This window comes from Eleutherodactylus coqui, chromosome 12, assembly GCF_035609145.1.
Source record: "Eleutherodactylus coqui strain aEleCoq1 chromosome 12, aEleCoq1.hap1, whole genome shotgun sequence".
Classification (NCBI taxonomy): domain Eukaryota; kingdom Metazoa; phylum Chordata; class Amphibia; order Anura; family Eleutherodactylidae; genus Eleutherodactylus; species Eleutherodactylus coqui.
The window spans coordinates 98,598,929-98,613,856 of NC_089848.1; the positions used below are offsets into that span (position 1 = coordinate 98,598,929).

General features: G+C 47.7%; 1 protein-coding gene across 1 annotated transcript in view; it reads right to left on the minus strand.

The window, feature by feature from the left end:
• Positions 1 to 14,152, minus strand: part of PAXIP1 (PAX interacting protein 1) — a 40,502-nt gene extending 26,350 nt beyond the window's left edge. Inside the window, exons 1-4 of the mRNA XM_066585545.1 lie at positions 13,918 to 14,152; positions 5,288 to 5,422; positions 3,375 to 3,418; positions 2,598 to 2,661 (exon numbers count right to left, since the gene is read on the minus strand). Of these exons, the coding sequence (XP_066441642.1) occupies positions 2,598 to 2,661; positions 3,375 to 3,418; positions 5,288 to 5,422; positions 13,918 to 13,998 (324 nt within the window). The 5' untranslated portion in view covers positions 13,999 to 14,152. The remainder of the gene's footprint in view (positions 1 to 2,597; positions 2,662 to 3,374; positions 3,419 to 5,287; positions 5,423 to 13,917) is intronic.
• Positions 14,153 to 14,928: the final 776 nt, after the last annotated feature.

A 14,928-nucleotide genomic window follows, 5' to 3' on the forward strand; every position in this document is an offset into this window, starting at 1 on the left:
CCCTTTTGAAAAAACTAAACCACTTTATCCAATCCATTCAACTGAAGCCCAAACTGAATAGTGTTAAGGCCCATTTACACGGCCCGATAGCCCATTTACACGGTCCATGACAGCTTTGAGTGATCATTTTGCATAAACTATTAAGTAGCTACTCAACTACTTAAGAGCTATTAAGTCTGCAAAAGAAGCCTTTGGCTGAATGCAGTTAATAGCCCGAGGGCTCTTATCTGCATTCAGTTCCTTTGTTCTCCAGTGGAAAACAATGCTATCAAGCAGGAGAATTTTTAGGTTGGACTGAATTCAACAATCAGCTAGCAGTGCACAAAAAAAGTGCACGATGGGCGCACATTTACACACGCCAATTATTGCTATAACAATTGCTTTTTAGCGATCATCGCTCTGTGTAAATGGGCCTTTAGGCAGCAGCAGAACGAACAATCAAGCTTGATAAAGACCTATAGCCAGTCAAAATGTTGCAGCATGTTTTATCTATTGGAGTAATAAAGGTATTTGATTTTATAACAAAGAAATACAGGAGTTCCTATGTGCTGATCCTTAATCTATATATATATGCATGTCTGGAGCGTGTTTAAGTCAGGACCCAATTGTTGATCGGGCACCACGCCTGGCTTTCCCATTGTTGGTGATTCTTTGTTGTGCTGCTGCCTAACACTATTCAGTTTGGGCTTCCATTAAATGGATCGGATAAAGGGGTTGTTATTTTTTTTCAAAAGGAAAAAAAAAAATTCCATTTAAGTTTAGAGTACATTCACATGTACTCTACAGAGCAGTACAACAGGATACTAGAGCCTCCATGTCCACCCATATCACATCTTGTATCCAAGCTAGAGGCGGTACAACAGTGTACTAGAGCCTCCATGCCCCCCCCCCCCCGTATCACATCTTGTATCCAAGCTAGAGGCGGTACAACAGGGTGCTAGAGCCTCCACGCCCATCTGTATCACATCTTGTATCCAAGCTAGAGGCAGTACAAAAGGGGGCTGGAGCCTCCATGCCCATTCGTATCACATCTTGTATCCAAGCTAGAAGCAGTACAATAGGGTACTAGAGCCTCCATGCCCGCCTGCATATATGTATAGTACACTAGTACACTCAAGTTCGGCACTATGGAGCAATTCCAGCAACCTCATTGGTTGTTTGGCTTGTCTGATTCAACCTCATTGGTTGCTTAGGTTCCCTGATTCAACCTCATTGGTTTTTACTGCCGAAGTTGTGTAATATAGATATATGCTGCCCGCCCATATCACATCTTGTATCCAAGCTAGAGGCGGTGCAACAGGGTACTAGAGCCTCCATGCCCCCCATATCACATCTTGTATCCAAGCTAGAGGCAGTACAACAGGGTACTAGAGCCTCCATGCCCCCCATATCACATCTTGTATCCAAGCTAGAGGCAGTACAACAGGGTACTAGAGCCTCCATGCCCGCCCATATCGCATCTTGTATCCAAGCTAGAGGCGGTACAACAGGGTACTAGAGCCTCCATGCTCCCGTATCACATCTTGTATCCAGGCTAGAGGCAGTACAACAGGGTAATAGAGCCTCGATGCCCACCTGGATCGTATCTTGTAGCCAAGCTAGAGGTGGTACAACAAGGTACTAGAACCTCTGTTGAAGGAGTCAGTTCTCCACAATAAATGGTCATTTTGCTTGGATATGGTAATCACTGATATATATATATATATATATATATATAATAAATCAATGTTATAATCACACTAAAGGCCCATTTACACAAGCAGACGATAATCGCTTAAAGATCACTCAAATGACAGTTTGAGTGACTATTTTGCATAATGTTAATGAAGCCTTTACTGAACTCCGCTATAGCCCCATGCTATTAGCTGTGCTCAGAGCCTTTGTTCTCCAGGGGGGGAAACAATGCTATCAGCACTCCCTGTGGAGAACTGATAATAGAATCAAGCGCACTTGATTTTAATGATCAGCGAAAGGTGTCCGAAATGCGAGTGCCCCGTGCCCATTTACATGCACCGAAAAAAAAAAAAAAAAAAAAAAAAAACACACGCATGTTCTATTTTACCATGTATTACAGCCCTATTGCTGCTCTTGGCCATGTAATAAACGCTGTACATATGCAATTACATTGCGTATGTGCGGCGCTTATATGCACCAAATTGCTAAGCGACAGAGCATGAAATTTATTTAAAAAAAAAACAAAAACAGGAAGACTGCGCATGATGGGAGTGCATGAGAAACGCTGTCATGTGCAGGAAAAAATAAATAAATAGCTGGTGTTTTATGCCTACGCTTGTGTCTGCTCGCTCATAGAAAGTGTCATTCTATTAAGACAACCCCTTCTAGGGGATGGTCATATTCTTTGACAAGGAGTGTAGTTTGTGTTCATTCCCCATTAAATACAGTGTTAAAAAAAAAATGTTTTAAAGTCCTGGCCTTCTGTCTTTTTCCAAAACATGGAAGCCAAACAGAAGAGAAGCGAACAAAATTAAGTCTCATAGAAATCATTGGGGATTTTACTGGCTCGTTCCCCATTTCTCTGCTCTTGTGACGGAACAGAAAAATGAAATGTTGTAAAGTCAACCTTAAATCATACGCACCTGTGAAAGACAAGCCGTGACACCAAAAAATATCTGTCCCGATTCTGGAGAAAATCCATTTTCACTGATTATCTACATTAAGGAATAAAACTTAGTTTTGTTTTTTTTTTTACTGCAAAGCTTTGACGAGACGAGCGGCAGAATCCCCCTTTATCATGCATGCACAATGCAGGCGCTTCATGCAAAAAAATAAATAATAAATCCTCCACACGTTATAGGGGTCACCGACTTAACCCTTTTTTTTTTTTCTTTAATTAGAGACCCATAACAATAAGCGAATGACACAGGGGGGCCTCTCTGCCGAGTCCAACAACCGTCTGTAAGGGAACCCGGCAGGAAGTACCCAATTTCCTGCAGCAGCACCACATGCAGAAATGAAGTGCTGAACAAGTGGCCGCCCCATTACATTCGTTTCAGGTACAGAAATCTGACATGCGCCCCGGCCTGATCACAGATCTCCGGACCCAAACTCTCAAGAGGCCCTTACATGGAAGGCCATTCATCTGAAATTTGGGAAACGTCTGACCAGACTCAGCGCTGCTCGGCAGTAATAGGGCATCGCTGTAGCGTTGGATGAAGGAGAACCACAGCAATTAGTTGAGCGCAACTTTCATTTGGAAAGGCTTCTTAAGAAAAACAGCTTAATCGGCCTTGATGGTTGGCTCCTGGAACATAACATTTCCTTAATGGGTAACCTGTAGTGAGCACAAATGGCAAACGAAACTAAAAGAACAAAGTAAAAGTTAGAATATTTAAAACTGTAATTCAAAAGGATACGGCAGACGGACTCCACAGCGAACAGATAATATGACCCAGGAGGGCTGCGAAGAGGAGAGAGGAAAAAAAGTTCAATTAGATTTTTTTGTACGATACAAAACCACATCTAGAAAATTAAGTTAAACCGAAGGCTTCAAGAATTGTGAGAGATTATAGAAGGAATGTCATTCAGAGTGTGCACAAAGTCGTACTGCACCATTAAAAGGCCTATTCCCAACTTAGTACGTTATCCCAAGTAGCTGAACAGCGAGTGTCTGACCACCGAGACCCCCACTGATCCAGAGTTCAGGCCTGGTGCATCCTAGAGTGCGAGCAGAGGACAACACGCATTTCAGAGTCCCCTTCATTCACTGCAATGGGACCATCAGAGATAGCCAATTGCAAGCACTATCTTCGGCGGCCCCAAAGAAGTGAACAGAGTGGAGGTGCCCATGTGCAATCTACACTAACCCACACTGTGGGACCCCTCCCAGGGTTGAAATCTCGAGATTAAGGGGGTCCTACCAGTCAAATGTCCACAGATCAGCAATTTATCCCCTCTCCTGTGGGTAGGGGATAACTTACTGATCGGGAATAACCCTGTAAGGGAGGTTTCTCACACAGCACTTTTGGAGCAAAAAAAAAAAAAACTAAGGCGGCGCCTCCCGGCAGGAGGCATGCGCCCGGCGGCGCCTCCCGGCAGGAGGCATACGCCCGGCGGCGCCTCCCGGCAGGAGGCATACGCCCGGCGGCGCCTCCCGGCAGTCCATGTTCTTCCTTTATATTTTCTAGTTGACTTCTCTATGTCCTTCACACGGTGCCTTGTACTATGGCAGGATGCAATTCTGCATTGTTAACCATTGTGATGCACCTGGTTACATTTTGGCAAGAAGTTAAACAAAATGCTGCATTGCATTGTCAAATACCAGGATACCGGACTCTCCGCCCACTGCAAGAACATGTTCTCCCCTCAGATACTATACAGTGGGATGGCTATAACAAAGCTTTAAAATATTTTGGTAAATTGCAAATTGTCTGGAACTTGAGTTCATAAAAGCGAAAAACCAGAAGAAAAACTCACCACAAGTGCAGATCAGACTAAAAAGAAAGAGCATTAAAGGGGTATTCCGGCCTTTTCCAATGGATGACCTATTCCCTAGGTCATCAATAGTTGATGGATGGGGGTCTGCCACTTGGGACACTCACCCATCAGGTTCCGCCACTCTGGGCCCCTGTCCATCAGCTGATTGTCCGATATAGTGTCAGTGCAGTGGGCCAGACCGTCATCAGTGGTCAGAGGAGGAAGTGGGAGTGCCGTCTTCACTTCAATTGAAATCAATGGGAGGCTCCGCTGCTCCTACACTTTCTGCTCAGGAAAGGCTGTGACGTCCTGACCTTGGTCCATTTCATTTCAGCATATCGGACGATCAGCTGATGGATGAGGAGTTCTGAGCAGCGGATAGGGCATCAGTTAAAGGCCAGAGTACTCCTTTGACTTTATCAGATCTTCAAAACCGTTGTTACAAAAAAAAAAAAAAAAAAAAGTACAGAAAGTCGGCGGGCAAGGGCGTCAGACTACCATCACTGCAGATCGGTTTTTCAAAAATGATCTGGTGTCTAGGTGAGCAATGCAACCCAATCCTTGGCCTGTGCAGTCATGTTCATCGGTCACATGGCCTTTGTACAGCTTAATCCCATTCAGGTGAATAGTACTGAGATCCAATACCAGGTATTGCTACTATTAAATGAGCAGCACTGTGCCTGGTACACAGTTGGAACCCTGCCGATTTGATACAGATGACCAATCCCAAGGACAGCTCATGAATATCGACGACAACTTTAATGGTGAGATGCAGTAAACTGGCTTTATTTTCAAGCACTGTAAATTCAGAGGAAATGAAGCATCAGACACACAAACGCTCAACGTCACCCACCTTGACAATTGGTAGATCGAAAACCTCCCGGGCCTCTCCGACTTCAGGATTGTCACCGTCCTCCGCGATAATGTGCGTGGCCAACGCGTTATAGGACACTTCTTTTGCTTTTCCGGCTTTTAGCAACTGCACGACCTGCAAGAGGATTGGAAATGCATCATGGTTACCCAACGCCAAGCCTCCCGATACAACAGACCCCGGCGTTCAGCAGGACGCCACTGTGCGAATTTCAGATGCTTAATTAGCGCAAGTATTGCAAAACTAACTGCAAAGCCGAAAAGTCCGTTGGGCGCACAAGGCCAATGATTTAACATAAAATTTGTTTGGCCAATGGCCAATGCGGGTGAGCGAGCTATGGCCTTGGGCAACCAGCTTGCACTGTATGGTTTCACCTTAACCCCTTCATACCCTAAGACTTATGTATACGTTCTAGGTGCACAAGGTTTGTATGGAGTGGGAGCTGATCCCGCTCTATATATGTCTGGTGTAAGCCATCTATGACAGCTCACACCTGGGTTCAACAGTGTCAAGTCTGACAGCAGCATTTAGATGCCCTGATCAGTATTCAGTTGTCATGGCAGCTGGAGCCAGTCTGAAAGACCCCACGGCTGCCATGTATTGCTGCCTATTAAGATGCACCTGTGGCCTGTCTTTATACAATGCTGGCAGAAATAAACCATACACTGCAATACTGAAGTACTGCAGTATATGGTATAAGTGATGAAATAATTGCAAGTTGAAGTCCCCTAAGGCCTCATATCCATGAGCACAACACTGCGAATGATCTTTAAATTGTATTTTTTTGGCTTACGCGAGATCGTGGATTTTTCACGCGTGGATCCCACCTCCCAGCTTTTTCCCCACCTTCCTAATTGAATATAACCTTCAAATCCGCAGTGCATCCACAAATGTTTTTGCGGATGCACTGCGGCTCTCTCACACCCATAGAGATCAATGGGGCCCATCTGTGTGTGATCCGCGTTAAAATGGAGCATGCTGCGTTTTTTTTTCCTGGGCGTGAAATCCGCAAATCGAAATAAATTAAAGCCCCAGCTGTTAAAATTAACCGCAGATGATCAATGATTCCCTATAGGAAAATTGATCTGCGGATTTGCTAAATGAATTATGCCCGTGAACATGAGGCCTAAAAGGGGCAAGAAAAATAAACAAAGTTAAAATAGTGATTTTTTTTTACTATTTTAAAAAAAGTTTTCCCCCCTCTTTTATTGTATTTATGATTAAAAAAATAATGTAGCATCATTGTGTCCGTAAAAGTCTGAGCTAGCAAAGTTAGGCCTAAGGCCTCCTTCCCACGAACGGATTTCCGCCGCGTAATTCGCGGCGAAAATCCGCTGCGTTGCACGCAGCTATTAGGTTCTATTGAACCTAATAACTCCATGCTCACGATGCGTAATTCCACCGCGGAATTACGCACCGCGATTTCTCCCGTCCTCACCCGCAGCATGCTCTATTTTCTGCGGGTGAGGACGGGCTGTACGCACTGACGGCTTCCATTGCAGTCAATGGAAGCCGTCCATTCACGCTATCTCCCGCTGTAACCAGCGGGAGATAGCGTGAAAAAACGCTTTCCCGCCCACCGCCGAGCGTCATATGACGCCAAATGACGCGGTCCGGCCGCGTCACGTGACACGGCTGGTGACGCGAGAGCGGTGGGCGGTGACGAGCGGTGACGAGCGGTGACGCGGCGGTGGTGGGCGGGGAAGCGATTTCACGCTATCTCCCGCAGGTAAGTATAGGGGCTCTGGGGGGCGCCGTGACGGGCTTCACAGCGGAATATTACGCTGCGGAGCCCGTCACGCTCGTGGGAAGGAGGCCTTAGTCAGACGGGCGTTTTTAGCCACGATTTGCGTATGCGTCCGGCGATTTTTTAAAACCTTTGCAATGGTATCGGACACATGAGCGCTTTTTATGCGCTCGTCCGATAAATTATAGAACAAAAAAAAAACGCAGATCGCACCTATCTGCGATTCCTGTTCTCTTCTGTATATGCGCTCAATGGGGCCGGCGGCAGCAGCGCCGACCCCATTGAGAACATATAGAAGACAAATCATTCTTCTCTGCCACAGCTGTAACAGCTGTGGCAGAGAAGAACAATGTTTGCCCATTGAATTCAATGGAGCGGCAATACAGCCGCTCCATTGAAAGCAATCGGCTGCCGGCGTGCGCGGGGTGAATTGTCGGGAAGGGGTTAAATATATAAACCCTTCCCTGCAATTCATCCTAAAATGTGTTAAAATAAAAAATTGTATACTCACCTTTCCGGTGCAGCCGGAGTCCAGCAGCGGCCGCTGTCAGTTCTCCTGAACTGCTTCTTGGCACTATTCAGCCGGCGGGGCTTTAAAATCCCCGCCTGTTGAATGATCTGCCTCTAATTGGTCACAGCCCTGACCAATCAGAGGCTGAAAACACTCACACACCCATTCATGAATTCATGAATGGGTGAGTGACTGCTGCCTCTCAGCGCTGAGCCAATCAGGGGCAGGTCTGACTCACATCCATTCATGAATTCATGAATGAGTGTGAGTGAGGCATGCCTCTGATTGGCTTAGCGCTGAGCCAATCAGGGGGCAGGTCTGACTCACACCCCCTTCACACCCACTGCAGGACGGCCACACGGAGCTCCGGCTGCCGGCAGAAGGTGAGTATGCAATTTTATTTTATTTTAACACATTTTAGGATGGATTGCAGGTAAGGGCTTATATATTTAAGCCCTTCCCGACAATTCATCCCGGGCTCACCCGCAGCGCATTGCTTTCAATGGAGACGGCTGTATTGCCGTCTCCATTGAATGCAATGCGCTGGACAGCTCCGGCCCGTTTCTAATGAAACGCGGCTAGGAGCAGATTTTCGGGCGATTTGCGGGCGACTTGCGCGCACCGGTCACGCGATTTGCGGATGCGCATCCGTCATGCGATCCGCAAATCGCGCGAAAAATCGCCCGTCTGACTAAGGCCTTAAGCATTATTACTCTACAAGGTGGACGTCACTGAGAAGGGGCAAAAAACAAAAACACAACACCGCCAGAATTATGCTTTTTTTTGGTCACCCTGTCTCAAAGAATAAAAAATGTAATGAAAAGCAATTAAGACGTCTTACACACTCCAAAATAATAACCAATAGTAACTACAGGACAATCTGCCAAAAACAACAATAATAATAATAATAATGCCTCATAAGGTTAGATCAACAGGAAAATAAAGTTATGGTAGCAGAAAGGTTTTCAAATAGAATTTTGTTTTTTATAGTAGTAAAAAAAAAAAAAGCCCCACTATAAATCTGGTCTGGTCGTGATGGCACCGACACACTGAGCTACACCTAAAGATTTTTTTTTTAAGGTTTTAGTATATTAACCCCTTAATGGCACGGCCCCTCTTTCTTTTTCCATTTTCGTTTTTTATTTATCCGTCGACGTCGCTGTATGAGGGCTTGTTTTTTGCGGGACGAGTTGTATTTTTCATTGGTGCTATTTAAAGTACCATATAATGTACTGAAGAACTTTTTAAAAATTCTAAGTGGAGAAAAAAAATGAAAAAAACAAAACAAAAAACAAAACGACATTTCGCCATCTTTCAGTGCGTCTTGTTCCTACGGCGCACAAACGGCAACAAAAACGACATGATATCTTTATTCCATGGGTCGGTACTATTACTACGATACCAAACTTGTATAGGTTTTTTTCTACTGTACTACTCTTTTTTTTTCAAAGACATTTAATTTTTTTCAATTATTTTCTGCCGCCATGTTCTGCGCGCAATAACTTTTTTATTTTTCCGTCGACGTAGTTGTGCAAGGGCTCATGTTTTGCGGGATGTCCTGTAGTTTCTGATAGTATCAATTTGGAATACAACCGACTTTTTGATCGCTTTTTATTGCGTTTTTCTTGGGAGACGGTAACTAAAAAAAAATGCATTTCTGGCGCAAATTTTTTTTTTCAGGCGACGTTCACCGTGTGGAAAAAATAATGCACTACTTTGATAAATCAGACTTTGACGGACGCAGCGATACCAAATATATATTTTTATTTTATGATTCAGATTTTTTAATATGGCAAAAGGGGGGCGATTTAAACTTTTATAACTTTTTTTTTTTAACTTTACTTTAAAGTCCCCCTGGGGGACTACAACCAGCGATGCTTTGAACGCTCCTGCAGTAGGACGTAATGCTATAGCATTACGTCTTACTGCATTCTGACAGGCAGCCTATCAAGCCACCCCACGGGGATGGCTTGATAGGCAGCCTGCTAAGGTAGCCCTGGGGCCTTTCTAAAGGCCACTGGCTGCCATGACACCTGCACAGCTCCCCGGATCTCACCGCGGTGGGGCCGTGCGGAACCCCCAAACATCGTTCGGGGGATTTAAATGCCGCTGTCAGAATTGACAGCAGCATTTAAGTGGTTAATAGCCGCGATCGGCCGATAGCGGCTATTGCCCGCGGGTGTCAGCTGTATTAAACAGCTGATGCCCGCGCTGTATGCAGAGAGCTCGTCCCGCAAAAAAAATAAATAGGCCCTTATACAGCTACATTAACAGAAAAACAAAGTTATGATTATTTGAGAGTCGGTGGGAAAAAACAAAAATGAAAAGAAAGAGAAAAAAAACAAAAAACAGAGGCAGATTCTCCCGATGCAGAGACCAACCAACCGAGCGACAAGACGCCATTTACCGCTAAATAACTGGATATTCCCAGTCTGGTCTTTCAGCCGGCGTTGTATTGACCATGAAGAGGGAAGCAATGGAGAAACATTGTAGAACTCGGATCCTGCGGAGACTGAAGATAACTGCAGCCGCCGCAGACGGGCAAGGAGTTGTAAACTGCAACACAAGGACAGGTCACCGTATGAAGCGGCGGGCCGTCCGCCGTCTGGCACAATGTAGATAGTCAGTAGACTGGATGACCTATCTGTCAGTCCATTGCCTTCTGAGCAGAGAGGTCCTTGCTGCTGTCGGCATCCTCAGTACGTGGGGGGCAATAATGTACTTTTACATGGACCAATCATAGCCCTGTACTGATCGACGAAATAACAAGTTGTTCAGCGCTCGTTTAAAAGGACCCTCACGAAGACCAATGAAAACTGGGGGTGGGGGGATTCTCAAAGGGATTTTCCGGCACTTTTACTATGACAGCTTATCCTAAGGATACAAGGCATGGCTTGATAGGCAATCAGCTACGGCAGCGCTGGGGGCCTTCAGAAGGCCCCAGGCTGCCATGGCAACCTAACAGCACCTCGGGACTTCATAACAAGAGGGGCCATTCGAGACCACGAAATACCGATTGGGGCATTTAGATGCCACTGTCACAACGGACAGCACCATTTAAAGGGTTAACCGCTGCAATTAGCATGAACACTTATCATGGCGGTTGCGAGCCGGTGTCACCTGTCAAAGACAGCCCGGCCCCTCATTGTATGGAGCTCCCAACCCGCACCATACAAACCTCAGAGATGTCACTGTACGTCCCGTGGCGTGAAACACACAGACGGGGATGAAATGCGCTTTTCTTCACTTCTTTAATACGGTGTCACTGTCGCTAATGGAGTCCCGTGGCTTCACTTAGCTTATACACCAAGCAGATATCACATGTATGATGTGAATGGAGCCCATATACTCCATGAAGTCATACGGGCATTACAGGGGGAGGTGCACTAATAACGTTTATCCCCTACCCACAGGACAAGGGGTAAAAGTCTGATCCCAGAGGGTGGGAAGCTGGGACCCTCAGAGATCCCAACATCTATGCACCCCGAGTTTCCCATGAGTCGGAGCGATCTCCCGCCGTCCCGTAGAAGTGAATGGTGCCGCTCAAGCATGAACACTGCTGTTCCCTTCATATAGGGAACTCAGCGTGCGCAGGATCACAGGGGTCCCATCAATCGGACCCCCATCTATCAGACATTTAGCCCTTGTCGGAATGTTATTGTCGGGAACATCCCAGCGCTCCTGCTCTCACTGCTAGCGGAGGCCTGCTGTGGATCCCATCGGTGAGCCCGGCTGTGACCCTGCGTACGGCCGTATACTCACGCAGGCGGCCATGCACAGTACACACTTTTTTTAAATTTCCAACGCCGTTGCTTAGCGATGACGTGGGTAACCGCAGGCCCATATGCAGTGTGATTGTGTATGGGCTGCGGATATGTCCGTGACCATAGTGCACAATGGGCTTTATGGCGCAGATTCCACGCGGTGTTCTATTTTCTGCAAGCGGATTACACAATTCTGACTCGCTAATGTGAGCGGAACAGCGTAAGCCGATGCATTTGATTGATCCGTGCATTACCACGGACCAAACGCTCACGGAATCCGTAATTACTATCCGCTCGTGTGAGACCGGCCTCAGGCATACGAGCCGCTTCCAGGAGTCCGGCGCGGATCTATCCCCCCGTACGGTCAGAGCCCCCTATGTGCCGGCCCGCGCTGACTGTGCATGTGTATTGGGGAGACAGGTGAAATAGAGGTCGGCCAAAGGTTATAGAAGCGGCTCCATCATTAAGGCCTCATGTCCACGGGGAAAATCAGATCCGCTGCAGATTCTCCATGTAGAATCTGCAGCGGGTCCCTCCTGCCCCGCAGACATGAGCGCTGAAAATAAGAATTTAAAAGCATTTACCTATCCGTAGTGGGCGGCGAAGGTCAGCTGTTCCTCACGGCCGGATCTTCATTTTCGGCCGGCGGATGAATTCGTCACGCCGGCGGCACGTCGCCGACGTGCCGTGCGCATGCGCCGGGCACATCCGCCGAGCCGAAGCAAGAAATATCCGGCCGTGAGGAAGAGAAGACCTTCAGCGCCCGCTCCGGGTGAGTAAATTCTTTTAAATTCCTATTTTTGGTCTCCCGCGGATCCGGACGGCTTCCATAGGCTTCAATAGAAGCCCGCGGGAGCCGACCCCGCGGGAGACCCGCATGAAAATGGAGCATGGTCCGGATTTTTTCATGCTCCATTTTTTTTAAAATCTCTTTTATTGACGATCCGCGGGTATTTGTCTACCCCGCGGGTGGTCAATGCATCCCTATGGGGTGCGGATCCGCGGGCAGAAGAAGAGTTAAAATCCGCTGCGGATTTTAATTCTTATTTTGCCCGTGGACATGAGCCCTAACAGACGACTACTTCTGTGCTGCGACAGCCACGGATCACTAGGCCTGTAGTCACCACCGCGTGGGGCAGTCTAAGGAGCCTCAGCAGCACATTCCCTCTACACCCATACTGTTACCTGTACAGCCAACACCCCATTATAAGTCAACGTCAGCGCCGACCGGAAGATCAGGGCATCTTTACTCTGACTCGCATCTAAACCAAAATAACGCCGACTTCACCACGACGACGTAGACCGTCCGACCAAATGTAACCGCACAGCTGAGCAGGAATCAGTAGGAGTTACTCCCATATGGTAATACTTAGTGGGGCCCCTTTGGCCCTAAACTTTCTACTAACGTCAGATGCACTTCAGCTGGTATTTCCCTCCATTCATCCTGCAAACGTCTGGTGTGTTCTCGCTAATATAATACACACTGTTCATATTTCCTGACCCGACATTCCAGTTTATCCCAGAGATGTTCAGTTGGTTCAGTATTGGATTTGTGACGAGGCGCGTTGGAAGTATGGCCGACCATTCCCAGAGTATTACCACATTGTCAGCAGCACATTATTGTCTAGAATGTCAGGGTATACCGCAGTGTTCATGGTTTTTGTCACTACAACCAATGGACCAAGACCATACCATGTAAAACATCCCCAGACGATAACAGAACCTCCGCTATATTTAAAGAGGTTGTCTTATCTGCAAGATGGGTCAACAATACTAATAAAATCAGCATTGATCCGCCACCCAGGATCCTCACTGCCCATCTGTTTACCTAGCTGGTAGATTTGATTTCAGCAGGAAGCAGACAGCTCCATTCCCCCTGCAGTGGCCAAGCTTGGTATTACAAAGTTCCCAGGCACTTCGCCTGTAATCCCCATCCTGGCCACTACAGGGGGAATGGAGCTGTCTACTTCCTGCAGAAATCAGCTCCATAGCACGTTCTTCAATTGCTCAACTGTCCAACGATGACGCTCCTTGCAGCATTGCAGACAGGCGATACATGGTGCTTCATGATGGACGGCTTGTGTGCAGCGGTATAACTCATATATACGATAGTGTGTGGGTCCCGTCAAACTATGGCGGACGCCTCCAAGGGTAGCATGGTTTAGGACTTCTGACATACTAATTAGGCACAATCCATTCTACTGATGGGGCGACACACAAATACTTCTGGCAGGTTAGTGCATGATGAGCGTAGTAGTACAACCCCCATCATCCTCTGCGGCCACCATCTGCTCACTTCTCACTCAACTTCTGCTCTTAGTGGTGCCACTATTTAGCAGGAAGTGGCCGCCCTGCATCATCCGCGCCGCACTACTGAACGGCTCACTATCTGGCAGGTCCTAAACATCCCATAACGGGAGGACCGAGCGGAGAGCCGCAGCAGGCCGGGAGTGCAGAGCGGGGGACACGGCCGACACCAGAGCTCAGACCCGCCCTGCACACCGTCGGCCTCCCCGCCTGCTGCCATGTAACCCCCGGTGAGCGCGCCATATGCGGAGCTGCGATGCACAGCCGCCGCTTATCTCTCTACCTGAGGATCCAGATCTCCCACCGGGTAAAACTTCACATCCTTGAACATGTCCTCCGGAACTTTCAGCTCGGTGTCCGCCATGGTGGACGCGGCGGAAGGATATCTCCGGCTCGTCTCGGCCTGCGTACCGCGTATTACATTCCCCTCACCGGTCACTTTCGGGCGGGAATCAATGAGGGGGTCAGAGGAAGGCACCACACCGTCACCAAGATGCGGAGCTCGCGCCGCGGCACCGACCATCACCCGCCCGGGGGGAGGGAGCGGTCTGTCTGCACTACTTATGTGGGGGAAATAGCGATATAGAACCGGCGCTTCCTACTCTGCTTTTGTCTTTTTTGATTACACTCTCAGATTAAAAATAATGTATAGGGGCCGGTATGAGAGGAGTTTACAGTCGCTGAACAGTGGAAAATCCCCCCTCCCCAGAGTGAAGTGGTACAGTCCGAGGAGAGGGCGGGGCCTAGGCGGCTGTCCTATAAACAAAAAGTAGCGTGAGCGATGAGGCGCCTTTATAAGAGGTCACTGGCGCGCTTTTACCTCACTCTCCGGCTTGGCGCTGAGGGCGCAGCTTGTGGTCGGAAGGCTAGTAATTAGCAGTTATTGGGAAAGCGCAGTTTTATTGTATTTTCTGTTTTGCTGTTTATAGCACAGTATGTAATAGATGACTTTACACAGCAGACGAGGGGAGCGCTGAGAGGGAGCCATGACCATCCTCAGAGACCACCGTAAAGGGGTCTTCTCATTAACGTGAATGCCCTTAACCCTTTGGCAGGGTTCACACAGGACGTATTTTCGTCGGAAATCTCGCGGTTTGGCCGCAGCAAAAACCCTGAGATTTCCGCCGGGAGAACCGCCGCGGTTTAAGCTGCGGCGGCTTTGAAGCGGTCCGACCCCATGCTTTTCCGTTGCGGCCGGCTCTCCCATAGAGGAGAGCGCGGCCCTAACATAAATAAACAAAAAACCAACTGTAAACACACATGTTCAATCTTTGGAAACCGCGGCTGCGGCCGC